This window comes from Mercurialis annua, linkage group LG7 (assembly GCF_937616625.2).
Source record: "Mercurialis annua linkage group LG7, ddMerAnnu1.2, whole genome shotgun sequence".
NCBI lineage: Eukaryota > Viridiplantae > Streptophyta > Magnoliopsida > Malpighiales > Euphorbiaceae > Mercurialis > Mercurialis annua.
In genome coordinates this window covers 37,509,864-37,524,298 of record NC_065576.1, presented here as the reverse complement: position 1 = coordinate 37,524,298, position 14,435 = coordinate 37,509,864, and the positions used below count along the sequence as shown (strand labels likewise).

At 32.2% G+C, this 14,435-nt stretch overlaps 2 protein-coding genes across 2 annotated transcripts; one reads left to right on the top strand and one right to left on the bottom strand.

The window, feature by feature from the left end:
• Positions 1–2,741: 2,741 nt before the first annotated feature.
• Positions 2,742–5,290, top strand: LOC126654468 (uncharacterized protein At4g13200, chloroplastic). The gene is made up of 3 exons (XM_050348333.2): positions 2,742–3,130; positions 4,026–4,180; positions 4,864–5,290. Exons 1-3 carry the CDS (start codon positions 2,761–2,763, stop codon positions 5,083–5,085), a joined length of 747 nt encoding a protein of 248 aa, XP_050204290.1. The 5' UTR covers positions 2,742–2,760; the 3' UTR covers positions 5,086–5,290.
• A 542-nt stretch (positions 5,291–5,832) lies between these two features.
• On the bottom strand, positions 5,833–10,060 carry LOC126656053 (guanine nucleotide-binding protein-like NSN1). Its single transcript, XM_050350509.2, has 8 exons — positions 9,831–10,060; positions 8,414–9,346; positions 8,127–8,291; positions 7,734–7,951; positions 7,275–7,539; positions 6,888–7,067; positions 6,594–6,805; positions 5,833–6,430 (listed from the first exon to the last, which is right to left on the bottom strand). The coding sequence occupies exons 1-8, from the start codon at positions 9,850–9,852 to the stop codon at positions 6,023–6,025; spliced, it is 2,403 nt and encodes an 800-aa protein (XP_050206466.1). The 5' UTR covers positions 9,853–10,060; the 3' UTR covers positions 5,833–6,022.
• Between the last annotated feature and the right edge of the window lie 4,375 nt (positions 10,061–14,435).

Below are 14,435 nucleotides of genomic sequence, written 5' to 3'. Positions count from 1 at the left end.
AGTGTTTGTTTGAGTTTTAATTTTAAAATCTTGTAGCTCTAAGAAATTAAAAAGTTATGGATCTATTTCTTTTAAGTTTAAATGAAGATGAAGATCAAAAATCGGAAATAGTAGGTTTCAACGGATCAAGCGGATTGAATGGCAAATCGAAAAAGGAAAATATCGAAACACCCTCTTAACGTAATCGTTGTGTTAAAATTCGGGGACATATGTCTAGGATTTTTTGTTCTTTCGATTATTTTTTACTTGCATCTTTATTGTGGCCTATTATTTTATATTTTAATTTTTGAAAGATCATATATAGGTCATTTGTTATATGACTTTCACTTTTGTAAACTTAATCTTCATAATAGACTCTATCGTTATGAAAAAAAAAAAGTAAGCCATATATAATTGTGAAATGAATCAAATGAGTTAAAAATTGAGAAATGAAGAGAAGTGAAATTAAATGTTATGTTTAATTATAATATTTATGCTTCATGAAATTGTTTGCTTATTGAGTTATCGTTTCAGATTGATTTAGTTCGGAGTTGCCTTCCGAGAGTGATAGGTTTCGTAAATATTTAGGATAGATAATGTTATGTGTTTATGTGATAACCGCGACATGTGTTAATATCTGACAGGCTTATTACGTGTTTCAGAGCTACCATGTGATAATGTTAGGGTTTATGGGCTATGGTTTAGGGTTTAAGGTTTATTCCCTAGACCGTGAAATCGAATTGTGACAAGGTAAGGGAAAGGGGTATACTGCTTGAGAAAAGTTTTTCCATATGTGAACACATGTATATGAATGGAAAGGACAATAATTAAGAGGAAAACTACATTATTCAATTGATCCGGAAGTGAAGAAGAGGATCCTAAGTGGATTGGAATAAATGAGGTTGACAATATTAATAGCATTCATGAAGGGGACTTAGAGGTTGAAGATAACTCAAGTGTTGAAGAGAGGAATGTATGTTCTAACAATTCTAATGATGTACAAGCTCAATGTGAAGGAGATTATCTCAATGAGTCATCGGTGAAAGGCAAAAAAAATGGTAATATGGACCCTTAACGGGAATGCGAGAAATTTCATGTGCTATATGTTGGATCAAGTTCTTTTGATCTCTCCAATTTTGACTTTAAATTAATTTAAAATTTCTAATATTGTTATTAGTATATATGAACCTATCAAAGCCATCGCGGATCGATTTGGAGGTTTCTAGCGAAAATCAAAATTTTCAGGTTTCATCAATCCAGTGAATATTTCGCGCCTGTGACATAAGGGCGCCGCGGGCGTGACGGGAGAGAATCACAAGCATGACACATTGGCTTCGCACACACATTGAGGGGCGCAAAATCTTCTAATTCTAAAATTAGGCGAGGTTTAGATTTAACGTGTTTTAACGTGTTAGGTTTAATCCAATGTTTGCCTTACTTGCTAAATTGCTATGTTATGATTGTTATGTGTTGGTTGTTAGAATTTTAGAGTTAGGCAGAGTCTATTCTTTGTGTTTAGATGTTAACGTTATTTCTAATTATTAGACTCGCCTATATCGAGGGAGTCTGCTCAGAGACGGTGGAATCTCGAGGAGTGTTCCTGTGGCGGAGATTATACCATTACGCGATTTTTATGAGTTTATTTTGTTATGTTTAAATTATTAAGTAAATTTTATTTAAAATGTGCAAATTATTTTATTTATGCTTTTCAAAACGGATTTCGAACTATCGTATGGAAAACATGGAATGTGCTATCTAATGGGCATCATTAAGACTGCGTGTGCACCAGTGTAAGTCCAACTTAGGTATTGAGAATAATGGTTAGAGCTCGGTGGATTAAGTTCTCGGGCCATTTGTGGTAGCAATGTACTCAGTCGATTAATTTCTCGGGCCATATGTGGTAGCAATGTACTCGGTCGATTAATTTCTCGGATTCTACTAGTGTTTTACTTGGTTGATCAAATTTTCGGGCTTCACAATTTATGGATTAAGTGAAGTCGGTGATATATTCAGTAGATTAATTTCAAACATGTTTACATGAATAAATAATTATATTTAGGAAATTATGGACGTAAAAAATGTAACATGCGACGTGAAAAATGGTTTGAAAGAGGAGTTACAATATAAACACGAAAAATGGACAAAATGGCTTTTGAAGAAGTTTTGAAGTAACTAGCGAGTTCTTGAAGAGGTTTCAACTGTTTCTAGAGTTGTATAAATAGAAAAATACTTTTTTATTTGAGGGTCCGATCAAACATCCAAATTAAACACACCCAAATGCAAATTACACACTCAAACACTTATTATTTTCATTTTCTTTCAATTTATAAAATACATTTATAATTGAATTCAAGCTATTTACATTCTTTTCATTCAAGTTTACTTAGCAAATTTTTGGAGTACTTGTTAATTGTTATAAGATTCACCATACCCCGATTACTTGTTACGAAGTCAAGTTCTACACAAATTTGAAATTCGTTCTTGGCCCGCCCGCACTTTACACACACTTATTACGATTTCTGCTAAAATTGTAAACACCGAACAATTAATTAAATGTAAAAAAATATCAATTTGATCTTGTTTTTAACTGGTTAAAATATTATGCAGATTGTATTTTAGTTAAATAGAAGAAGAAAAACACCAAATTGACCCGTTTTTACTAATTAAAATATTAATTTGATCCTTATTAAGTTTAGGTAAAAATACAAAATAGAAAGTAAGGAGAGTAGAAAAACACAAGAAAAAAATTAAAAAACAAAATTTGTCTGCTGGGTGGAAACTATGGTGTTCGAAAGGCTTGAAGGCCCAGCAGGAACATCAGATCCAAACCAAACAAAATCTATAATTACCGGTATAACAACCACCATGTCCAAGGCAGGCATAAACCTCGGATTAAACTCAAAAAAAAAAAAAATAGACCAGAGTAACACCACCATGAATGGGGTTTCACCTTCCCCGCCATTTCATTTCTCTGCCACTAAATTTAATCACCAAACTACCCCTCACAGCTCTGCAATTGGCTCTGTTGTTAATCATCATGGTTTGTTAAGTTTCTCAGATTTAAAGGTTAGGACAGGCCTTAGGTTTGGTAGTGATAGACAGTCGCATGTTATTAGTGTTCGATGTAATAGCACTGCTGGCCCTGGTTCTGGTACTTTTTTTAACTCTTTTTTCTTTATTTTCTGTTCTTGTATTGTTTTATTAACCGAGTAGTTGGACATAAATGATTGCACCAGATGAAAAGATTTGATCTTTTGAAGAATTTGTTTTGGAATTTTTGATGGGGAAAAGGTCTAATTTTTGTGATGGAGAATTGAGTTGGTTTTGTTTATCTCAATTCTCCACCACAAGGTTTTATTTTCTTAATACATATTATCATATGTACTTTAGTGTGTGTTTGGTTCAAATAAGTTCTGTAAAATGTTGTAGAGTTCTTTTCGAAATGATTATAGTTGTGTTTAGTTAATTTAGAAATTCAGTTGGTTATTTTTTGAATTCTGTAGATTGGTTTTATTTATGTCACTTAACTTGCAAATGTAACTATGTAATTGTTTCATATTCGATTTAATGAGATTTGGTGAATTCCTAAAAAAGAACTTGCAAATGAAATGTATTTTAGATAAGGCAGCAAGTCAAAAGGATTTCTTTTCATTAAGTTAAGGCAAAGATTTTTTTAATCTTCTGATTTGATAATGGATCATCTTAGTTCTGTTAATTCCAATTCCATCTTCTTTGAGATTCTTCGTAACTCTCATTCTTATGCGTTGTCTGAATATGCCTTTACATCAAGATGAATGTTGTTCTCTTGTAATTTCATCATTTGTCCATTCAGCGCTCTCATGATTGCGCTCTCATGATTGCGCCGAAATGTGATTTTATTGATTAAATTTTATTACGGATTAGGTATATGGTATGATTACTAGATAAGAAGCTGTAAAACATTGCTTTAAGAAATGTGTTTATGAACTAGCAAGTAGAACATAATCTGAAATATATGGCGTGAAACTCTTTGATATCATCGTTACCTTACCTATACAATTGAGCAGGTGATAACGAAAGCAAGAATGTCCTAGATGCATTTTTCTTGGGAAAGGCTGTTGCAGAAGCAGTTAATGAGCGTTTAGAATCTGCAGTCGGGGAGTTCCTGAGCACTATTGGCAGGCTGCAAGCAGAGCAACAGAGACAAGTACAGGATTTCCAGGTAATGAGCTACCCATAAGTGAACCTATTCAGCCTTGTTTTAATCAACGTTTATTCTTTCATATGCTTGCTATCATCATGCAAGAAACTATTGATGTGCAACTTCTTTTTGAATGTTTAAAATAAGAGTTAAATGCAAAATTAATTATAAACTTAGCATGTTTTGCAATTACAACACGAACTTTATATTCTAGCAAATTACCAGTTTTTGCAATGCAGAACACTGAATAAGTTTTCGATAAACAAATATTGGCATGGACACCCGGCATCCACATCAGCATTGTTTTTATCGGAAATTGTTCGGTATTCCGAATTACAAAAATTTGACAGATCGTGTCTGACATTGTTACGATTTAAAGTTTGTGTTGTAATTGCAAAATACACCAAAGTTCATGACTTATTTTGCAATTAACCCTTAAAATAATGGAAGTCAATTGTACTCGCAAATCCTTTGATGTTGTTGTCAATTGTTTATATAACCGACTTTTGATTACCTGATAATGCTATTTGTAGTTGCCTCTTCATGTGTGCCGAAACCCAAATTACAGCATTACTTTTTGGCATTGTTCAGATTATTAGAGGATGTAAAATACTGTTGTTACTTAATATTTCAATCCGTCGAACCATTCAACATTATTATTTATGCTTGTTAGCCATGCATGCTTATTCCATAGCCATTTGCAGGAAGATGTGTTGGAAAGAGCCAAAAAGGCCAAGGAAAATGCAGCACGTGAAGCCATGGAAGCACAAGGACTTGTGCCCGAGCCTCGTACAGTTGATATTGCATATGGTGTTAACTCGACTACTTCATCACCAACTACCAATGCTACCAATCCTACAATTTCACCATCATCTCCAAATTCAAGTACTGAGGATTCTGCTTTTGGGGTGTCAATTGATGAATGAATATGTTGTTCTATATATCGTATAGTTCGAACCTGTTAAGTTTTGACAAGGTTAAAATTTGTAAGGTTGAGATATGTTGTAAGGGTGAAATATGTTGTTCTATGTATCTTATAGTTGGAGCCTGTTAACCAGTGTAAAATGATACCTTTTGGTCAAGTGATTTAGTAAAAATCCCTGAGGCAAAATGCTGCACTAATAAGTTGAATCGATTGGCAAACGAATTGAGATCGACTCAAAAAATATTTAAAATTGATTCAATAGTCATGCTTGAGTTCATTCATTATATACACTCAGCTCGACAAGTTTATATATCTATTCAATTTTAATTATTTCATTTGTTAATCTTCATAATTAAACATATTTATAATGATATTTATATTTCTACTAAAATTAAATAGTAAATAGTAAACAAAGAATTGAATTCAATTTTCAATTATTCTATTAAGCTCTAATTTGAGCTTCTAAAATAACACTTGATCAAGTTTTGAGTTGATGTTTAAGCTTTGAGTTTTAGAGACTTGATCCAATCCAAGTTGAGTTTTCATCTTTGAGTTTTATAGTCAAGTCCCGAGGTTTACAATGTCCCGATTGAACTCAACTCGACGTACTGCTACGTTTTGAATCTGATCTCCACAGTAGGAAAGCCATGATGCCTTGCAACTTATACAAACAAGCTCCACTTGATTACAAGATTTATAAACCCTCTCGTCCATTAGCATATTTTAGATCACAGGCCAAGAATACAACTTATACAAGCATGCTCAATTTTCTGGAATTATCAAACATATTCCAAAACGTATATGTAGATAAAGAGTCGGTCTCTCTTCCGACTAGGCACAAAGATTTCTTGTGCAGGATACAACTGTATATGTAATGAATCCCCCTCAGATAGCTATCATAATGCTCAACCGAAAAGAACATTTGAGAAAGAAAAAAACTAAACTTCTGAAAATACAAAACCCTTTTGGTTCATGGTTATACATGTTATCATATCGTCAAACTTAACATCAGGCATTGGCACCTCACCAATGATTTCGCTATCATCCTTTTCGACGTCCATGTCAGAACCCTTTTTCTCGAAGCAATCTGCTTGAAAATTATAGTCATCACCCATTGCATCCACTTCACCTGCTTTTTTCCTTCGTTTCACTTTTGTGTTTAGCATACCTTCTGCGTCATATAGCTTCTCGTTTTGTCGGCCAGTTGGGTTTTCTCCTTTGGCTTTGTTTGTATTATTTTCTTCAGAACCCATAGGCTCGTCTTCAATAGGCTGGTCTTCACCATCATTATTCATATCTTCCGAATTTTCATGACCTTTACCTGATGGTTGGGTTTCCTCATCTCCCTGGTTGGCAAAAGGATAATTAGAAATAAGGTTGAGCAAAAACCAAACGGAATCGTTTTTTCATTTTCAATCCCAAATTTAATTCTGAAAAGTTATCTTTTCAATCTCCATTCTAATAAGAAATTTCCAAAACGTCTAGCTAATAGAAAGAGAGATCACAAACCTGTATCATGCTTTCCTTGAAACTGATTGGGCAACTAGGCGGAACTTCAACAGGATCAAAGTCATTTACAGACTTGAGGCTTCCAATGAATGAAGATTCACCGGTGTAAACTTCATCAATGTTGAACTCCTTCCCGAGCTTTGAAACAATCTGAGACTCTGAAGGTTCCTCTTGATTCCTAGTTGGAGGCATTGTGTAATGCGGAATCTTACCTGAAATATGTCAAATAAAGAATGTTCATTTTAAGAACCTGAATTTCTCTTACTAGTAAGAGCAATTTGCCACAAAGCATACCCTCATTCCAGTCACGCAGAACAATTCTGGCTGTAGCATCAATGTCCACAGTACCATCCTTCTTTAGCCTGCCCCTGACTGTAGCCAACTTTTGTAAAAAATCATCAACTGATTCAAAGTCTGGTATCTTGTATAGGGTTACCAACAGCCTAGCTGGGCACAGCTTGAGAATTTCTTTCACTGTATTACCAAGTAAGGCAGTATGCATTAATGTGCAAATCATAATATAAAAAAGCTGTATTGAGAAAACATAAAATCATACTCTAGTGAATTCAGCTCAGATAATGGAATCTAAGACTTCTCTTACATCATTCAATTTCAGCATAGCCGAGAAAAACCGGAAGAAAAAATCATGTGATAAATTTTCAAAAGAATTGGTTATGATACCTGGGCTGACTGGATCCTCCAACTTCGCAATCCTTTTGCAGTTACGAAGAGCTATGGATGCATCATTCTCTGCAGATTTGGGGATTACAACACCAGGACAATCGAGCAACTTAACATTCTTGTTTAGTTGAACTTCTTGCATTGATCTTGTTAACCCAGGAGTAGCACCAACATTGACAACATGGCTTCTCTTCAAGCTGTTAATCAGACTACTCTTACCAACATTAGGCAGCCCAACAATGCCAACTGTAATTGATTTTTTAATCTGCGGAATACCACGGTGTGCAACACATTACTATTTGAGACACATAGCAACTCAATGAAATAAAATTTTGAGATGCAGCACAGGTTCAAATACAATTAAAGGTTAACTACACAGTCCAATAAGCTTCAATTCAAGAATTGAAGGAAGAAAAAGGAAATAGACAAGGTCAAAGAGTAAAAGATAACTCAATGTACATCATAACTTCTTGAGTAGTTTTTCAGCAATTTAGTAAGTGTTGCTGCTCCAAGACAGTCACTTGTTTTTAAAATAGTTTTGCCCTTTGCTGCTTTAGAGGAAGATTTCCGCCCTAAATTTGATCTCTGTTCTTGAGTACTGCACTTGAAGGCAACTGTAGGAAATTCTTCTCTAAGATACTTTAGCCATTTTTCAACAGCTTCTCGTGGGACAAGATCTGCAATGCAATAATAAAATCAAAATGCGAGATAGCATAAAATTGAAAATAACTTGTTGAACACTGCATTTCTACTGCCCATGTTTTAATAAATTTAATAAGCAAAGCACATACACAAGAAGAAAAACAAAAGATATGTATCAAATGGATAAAAGAAAGGTAAGGAAAAAATTACCAATTTTGTTTAAAAGTAAAACGAGTTGCTTATTGTGACCAGATTTCATCACCATCTTTTCCATATCAAAACAACGGGTACCAATAGGATCTCGGGCATCCAGAATTTCCACTATCACATCTGATTCCTCGATGACTTTAACCAATTCCTTATAGAACGAAGTATCTATACGTAAAAATTTAATAATGGATTGATTTTAAAAACGTACCATTACTATTGATTCAGGATTTTTTTGCAAAATCATGTGGAAATAACTAGGAAAACAGCATAAGAGTCACACGGATTACCTCTAATTAGTTCAAGCGCCTTCTCCCTCGCTCTCCATGCCTTATGGTAAGTTAAAATGATACCATATTCCTTTTGAAAGTCTGCAATTATGTCTGCCGGCGTGTACACTGTTTTGACATCCAAAAACTTGGATTTTAGCACCTCTGCTATAATTGAAGATGTTGCCTGCCTTTTATCTTTCATTCTAATTTTTAATGAGCATGTGTGAATGTTGTTGAGTCTTCTAATAAGAAACATGCTTGTCCTTCCATCTCTTGAAGCCCTCAAACTCCATTTGCAATTGCTGTCCAAACAATTGAGTACATACTCAATCGAGCATGATTTACTCACCTTAAACTGAAAGTTGTTAGCAATTGCATATAAACACAAACAGGTCTTCATGATCGTTTTATCTTTAAAGATTTGCCCAACATAGACTTCTTTTTCATTCGAATCAGTTACAATTCGGTAGTCTTCTTCTTTACTTTCATCTTCTTCCTCGTCTTCACTGGTCTGATATCTCATAGTATCTGCATATTCTACAATATCCATGGCTGAATTTTTGGATTCTACATTTTCTGTTTGTTCTTCATTAAATGCCGTGGAAGATTTGTTGTTAATCATCGGCAATTGGGGCGGTTCGTCAGATTTTTTGGTTGAAATACACAGTGGAAACTTTGTTACGCTAGAGTCCCTCCTTTTCAGTTCAAGGTAAAATCCGAGGCTGTCATCATCTTCAACTTCTAAAGTTTGATGGTTGCTCTCTAACTGATATTTAATCTCCATATTGGGTTCCCAGTAGTCAACTTGGTGTATACGTGCAATCATTGACTGGAGCTTTTCAAAATTTGTGTCATCCGGTATTAAAATTCCTTTCATTTTGTAATTGGAGTAATTAAAATTTTCATCCCATTTTCCATTATAGCATACAAGAACCGGCACTGTGTTTTTTCCTGCAAAACAGTATATTAAAACCAATAGTGACATATTAGTTAACTGATATAAAACTATTCCTAAACCTAAAACATGATAACTTCTCTCAAATTGTTTCCATTGTCAATTAAACTGATTTTGAGTTATACAAAACATGTTGAATGACAATTAATTAAACCTATATAAAACTTATAGTAAACAACAAACATAATGAGTATTTAAACTAAATTTGGTAAACCACTTCAAATCAATTTAATTACCAATTTACATTATCCAAAACTTGATTTTAAGTTCCACAAATTTATTTAAAGACAATAATTGATACATACAAACACAATAAAAACACATTTAAACATATTAAAAACTAGTAGCAAACTTAAAATTCAAGTTTGTTTATCATCTAATATTTGCTTTATCATTCAATTTTTTCGCAGATAATTGAGATTCTACTACGATCACTTCAAACGATTGTAAGAAAACTGGAGCTGAAAGTAATCTACTCACCGGAATTGTCGACCAAGCTCATGATTTCGCGATTCTTCAATTTTTGATAGAATTTCAGTGATCCTGAGCATATACAGCGTCTGCTGTTGCTATTTATGCTTCGATTTTGCAACTGATCGTGACCGAAAATTTGATGTTCTTTGTTAATAAAGTAAAAATTCGGATGAGTTACAGGTTCTAATTTGTTCAGCCATGGCTGACTGCAGGAGGAAGAAAGAAACAAATGAATAAGAAAATATTTCTTTAGGTTTAAAAAGGACAGTTTATTTACATAATTAGCTAAAGAAACAAGTAAAGAGACTCATAAAAATTTAATTGTCAAGTTAAAATCAATAATTTTCAAATCTATTATAATTTATCTACCAAAATCGTCTATCGAATTTTTTTAATTCAATTCTCGTAATTTTTTAAACTTAATTCTCTAACCTAATTTTTTAACATAATTTTAAATTTTTTTTATCTAAAGTATGTCTTTAATTTTTTCCATCAAAATTTACTAATACTAACAATTCTTTCTATATGATAATAATATGGTCAAACACCCAAAAAATATCAAACCTTTGCGATTCATATCAATTCTGACCAAAATCTTTCAAAATTGGGAAATATCACCAGTTTTTTAATAGGCCTAATCACTCAAAAACCCCTCACCTTTAAACTTTTTTTCAATTCTACCCCGACGTTGAAAATTTGTCAATTTTACCCACTTTTAAATTTTCCGTTTTCAATTGTACCCCAATATTTTAATTTTTGTTAAATTTTTTACTTAAATGATGAAATCATTCAATTAATTAAGTCTAAACATGAAATTAAATTCTTTTTTATTCAAAAAAGTACAAATAAGTCCTTTATTTTTAAAAACTAACTAAAAACCATAATCAAATTAACACTAATTTAAATTCTTAATTAATTTAACTAAATTTAAATAAATTTTAAAAATATACAATTAATATATGCGAGACATGTAGAATGTTTTAAACAAATTTCCAAACGCAAAAGACGTTAATTTAATTTTTCAGGGTACAATTGAAACACAAAAATGCAAAATAGGGTAAAATTGACAAATTTGCAACGTCAGGGTATGATTGAAAAGGGGCTAAAAGGTCGGGGTTTTTTAAGACATTAGGCCTTTTTAATATGTTCTTTTTATAAGCATTTTTGAACCGTTTGATTATTTTTAGGGCTTTTTATACGTTTTACTGTTTTTTATGAAACATTTACTTTTATACCATTGGTTTTAAATCTTTACATTGAGCACCAATTTAATTTTCTTTTTTATACCTATTTTTATATTCTTTTCTTTTATAAGATTTCTTCTGTTTTTTCTCACCATGGTCACTTTCTTCTATCTTCTTCACGATGGTGAAGACTAAGCCACGGCGGAGGCAACAAAATGATGGCGAAGACGAAACGGAGGCGGATGCAACAGAACGATGGTGCAGATGGAACATCGACAGCGGCAACAGCTGAACTATAATGAGGCGGAATGGTAGCAACGGAGAAGGAAAAACGGAAGCAGCAGAGAAGGCATCACGACAGCGGCATAAGGTAGAACAACGGTTTCTTTTCTCTTCTCCTCCATTCTCTAAATAATTGATGTCTCTCTTTGTTTGATTTGAATTTTGAAATTTGTTAGTGAATTCCTATTATTAAATTGATAGTGATCAAATTAGGGTTTGATCTTTCCCTTCCTAATGTCAATCTAACAGGAAAAGCTCCAATTCCATAAGTGCGTTGCGAGCTTGAAATCTATCCTGAGATCTTAAACTACTTCCAAGGACCTCTACTTTAGGCGATGAACCATTAAGTTTGTCAAATTTCTAAGCGCTATTTTCTGCATTATGTTGCCTAAACTGTACATTATGCACTCTTCTCATGATTTACTTTTTATCTGCATTTTTTCTGTTTCTTTATTGAACAATCATCAAAACTTTAGCCATTTTACACTGAAAATTGGCAGCTTAGGCATAATCATCGGATCTTTAGCTTCTTTTACACTGCATTCTTTCTGTGTTTATATTACGTTTTGTTTAAAATCTCTATACTGCTGATCTTGTAGTAATGTTAGCTGGCCGTGAGTATTTATGAATCCTTTTAAATCATTTTTAAGGTTCATGGTACATTTTTGAATAGTCATAGTAATTGGGGAAATTAGTCGAGCAAACGAGAAGATTGCGACAAAGACTATTGTATTGGAATTTTAATACAGTGCAACAGGGGTCTGGGTTTATGGGAAAATGCATTACATTACTTCACATTCTATTTGCTATTCAAATTCATGTTACAAGATAATAATTGCATAACATCCATTTTGCTTTGTTACTAATGCAACAGGGGTCTGGGTTCAGTACTAGTTCTCCTAACTGAATTAGTTTTCGTGATACTGTATGTAGTTAATGTCTAGACCAACATGGTGGGGCCTATCTATGGAGTTAGGATCAAAGCTGCCATTCTCCAATGCATATTTTCCCTTCTAAAATGATTTGTTGAGGACCTTGGTTGGGTAGCTGTCATCTTCAAGTTTTCTGCAATTAGTGGATTGGACATGCAAGCCAAATTCCCTTGTCAAGACACAATTTGGTCTAACATGTGAGCCATCATCAGTGAAGACTGCACTAATAGATCCCAAATATGTCTGGTATTTTCCTTACACAATGAATAAAGCCTATAGTGTTTACCATATCTTGATCCCATTTTCATAACTTATTTGAACTTTTGTGAAACAGGATTTTGGCAATCTGCTTTCCAGATTGGTTCTATTTTGCTACGGTTTTACTCTTCTCTAACGATTATTTTCAGAAGATCGGAAAGTATATTAAGAGCACCCAGATGTGGGAAGGCAAATGATAAGGAGCAATTTCCTACTGCCGCTGCAAGGTACATTGCGTGGATTCTGAGACCTAATAATCAATCTCAACAGGATCTACTGTTTGATGATTTGATTAAAATGTCAGAGTTCTGGACTCTCAAGACAATTTGACTCGATTAAGTCTAGAAGGGTTACAGCTGGCAACAAGAATAAACATAAGAATTCCAAAAATTGTGACTATAAAGAGGACCCTGACTGAAATTTCCCACTTTTAAGCATCATCTCTTTGATGGACTACTATGTTACTCTATATTTTTTTTGGCTTTTTTTGGTTCATAACAATTAATATAATTTGTAGTGAAATTAAGTATAATAATATTGTCTATAATCAGTCATTTTAGATATGAATTATTAATATTTTTTAATAGTTGCAATATTATAGTGTTGATTTTATGTTGATTTTGTGTTGACTTCTTGCTGCTTTTGTCGTCAATGTTAAAATCAAATAAATATCAACATAAAATTAACACTGTAACGTTAAAATAATTCAACAATCAACAAAAATTAAAGTGTTATTTTTATGTCTCGATTTAATTTTAATTTTTTCAAGTTTATTGCATGTATAATATCGTTTTATTTGCCAATGTTAAAATCAACCAAGTATCAGTTGAATATTAACACAATATCAACATAAAATCAACACAAAATCAACACTATAACATTACAGTAATTCAACAATTAACCAAAAATTAAGGTATCATTTTTCTGTCTCAATTTAATTTTAATCTTTTTATTTTGTTTTATGTGCAATGTCATTTTCTTCACCAATGCTAAAATTTATCAAATATCAACTGAAGATTAACATAAAAACAACTCTGTAAATCACCAAAATTGTGGTCTTTTTTGTTAATGCTAAAATCAAGTAAATATCAACATAATATTAACACAATATCAACACAACATAAATATTAGTCAACAAGATGTCAACATTAGTCAACAAGATGTCAACATAAAATTGAAAATGAAAAAGAGTTGAAATACTTATCAACATAATGTCAACAATAAATCAACAACGAATCAACATACAAAATAAAATAAAACATACATTTTTAAAAAACTGTGACAATAAATAAAATATCAACAAGAAATCAACAAGATGTCAACATGATAATGCTAACATATCATTATCTATTCTCAGTTAAATTTTATTTTATTTTTAGTTTATTTCACGGACAAAATTATATTATTTACCAATGTTTTTTTTTTTGAATAAAATTTTCCAATGTTAAAATCAAGCAAATACAAACTGATTATCAACACAAAATCAACAACATATCAACACAAGATCAACATAAAATCTACTGTGCAACATTGTAAATATTTAGGATATTAATGATTCATAATTAAAATGAATTGTAAACAATATCATTACATTGAATTTCACAAATATTACATTTATTGTAATTCATGAATTACACGGACTACACACTTAATAAATGATTACATAGTTTGACCTTCCTCTTTTTGAGAAAAGAATTCACGTTATTTTTGATTTTTTTTTTGGATTTTGACTTTTTGTTACTATTGATATTTTTCGTCAATTTTAATATCAACACAAAATCAACACAAAATCAACATATGTAATAAATTAACTAATTTAAATTTTTCAATCCTTTTTTACACTAATATTTATTTTTTCAATATTTTTTCAGTTTAATTTCGATTTTTTTATTTTATTTCACATATAATGTGTTCTTTTTCGTTAATGTTAAAATCAAGTAAATATCAACATAATA

Coding starts and splice junctions, on each gene's coding strand:
- LOC126654468 (XM_050348333.2), top strand. CDS start 2,761: ATGGTGTTCGAAAGGCTTGAAGGCCCAGCAGGAACATCAGATCCAAAC. Junction 3,131..4,025: donor CACTGCTGGCCCTGGTTCTG/GTACTTTTTTTA, acceptor ACAATTGAGCAG/GTGATAACGAAAGCAAGAAT. Junction 4,181..4,863: donor GACAAGTACAGGATTTCCAG/GTAATGAGCTAC, acceptor AGCCATTTGCAG/GAAGATGTGTTGGAAAGAGC.
- LOC126656053 (XM_050350509.2), bottom strand. CDS start 9,852: ATGAGCTTGGTCGACAATTCCG. Junction 8,292..8,413: donor GGCGCTTGAACTAATTAGAG/GTAATCCGTGTG, acceptor TTTTACGTATAG/ATACTTCGTTCTATAAGGAA. Junction 7,952..8,126: donor TTTACTTTTAAACAAAATTG/GTAATTTTTTCC, acceptor ATTGCATTGCAG/ATCTTGTCCCACGAGAAGCT.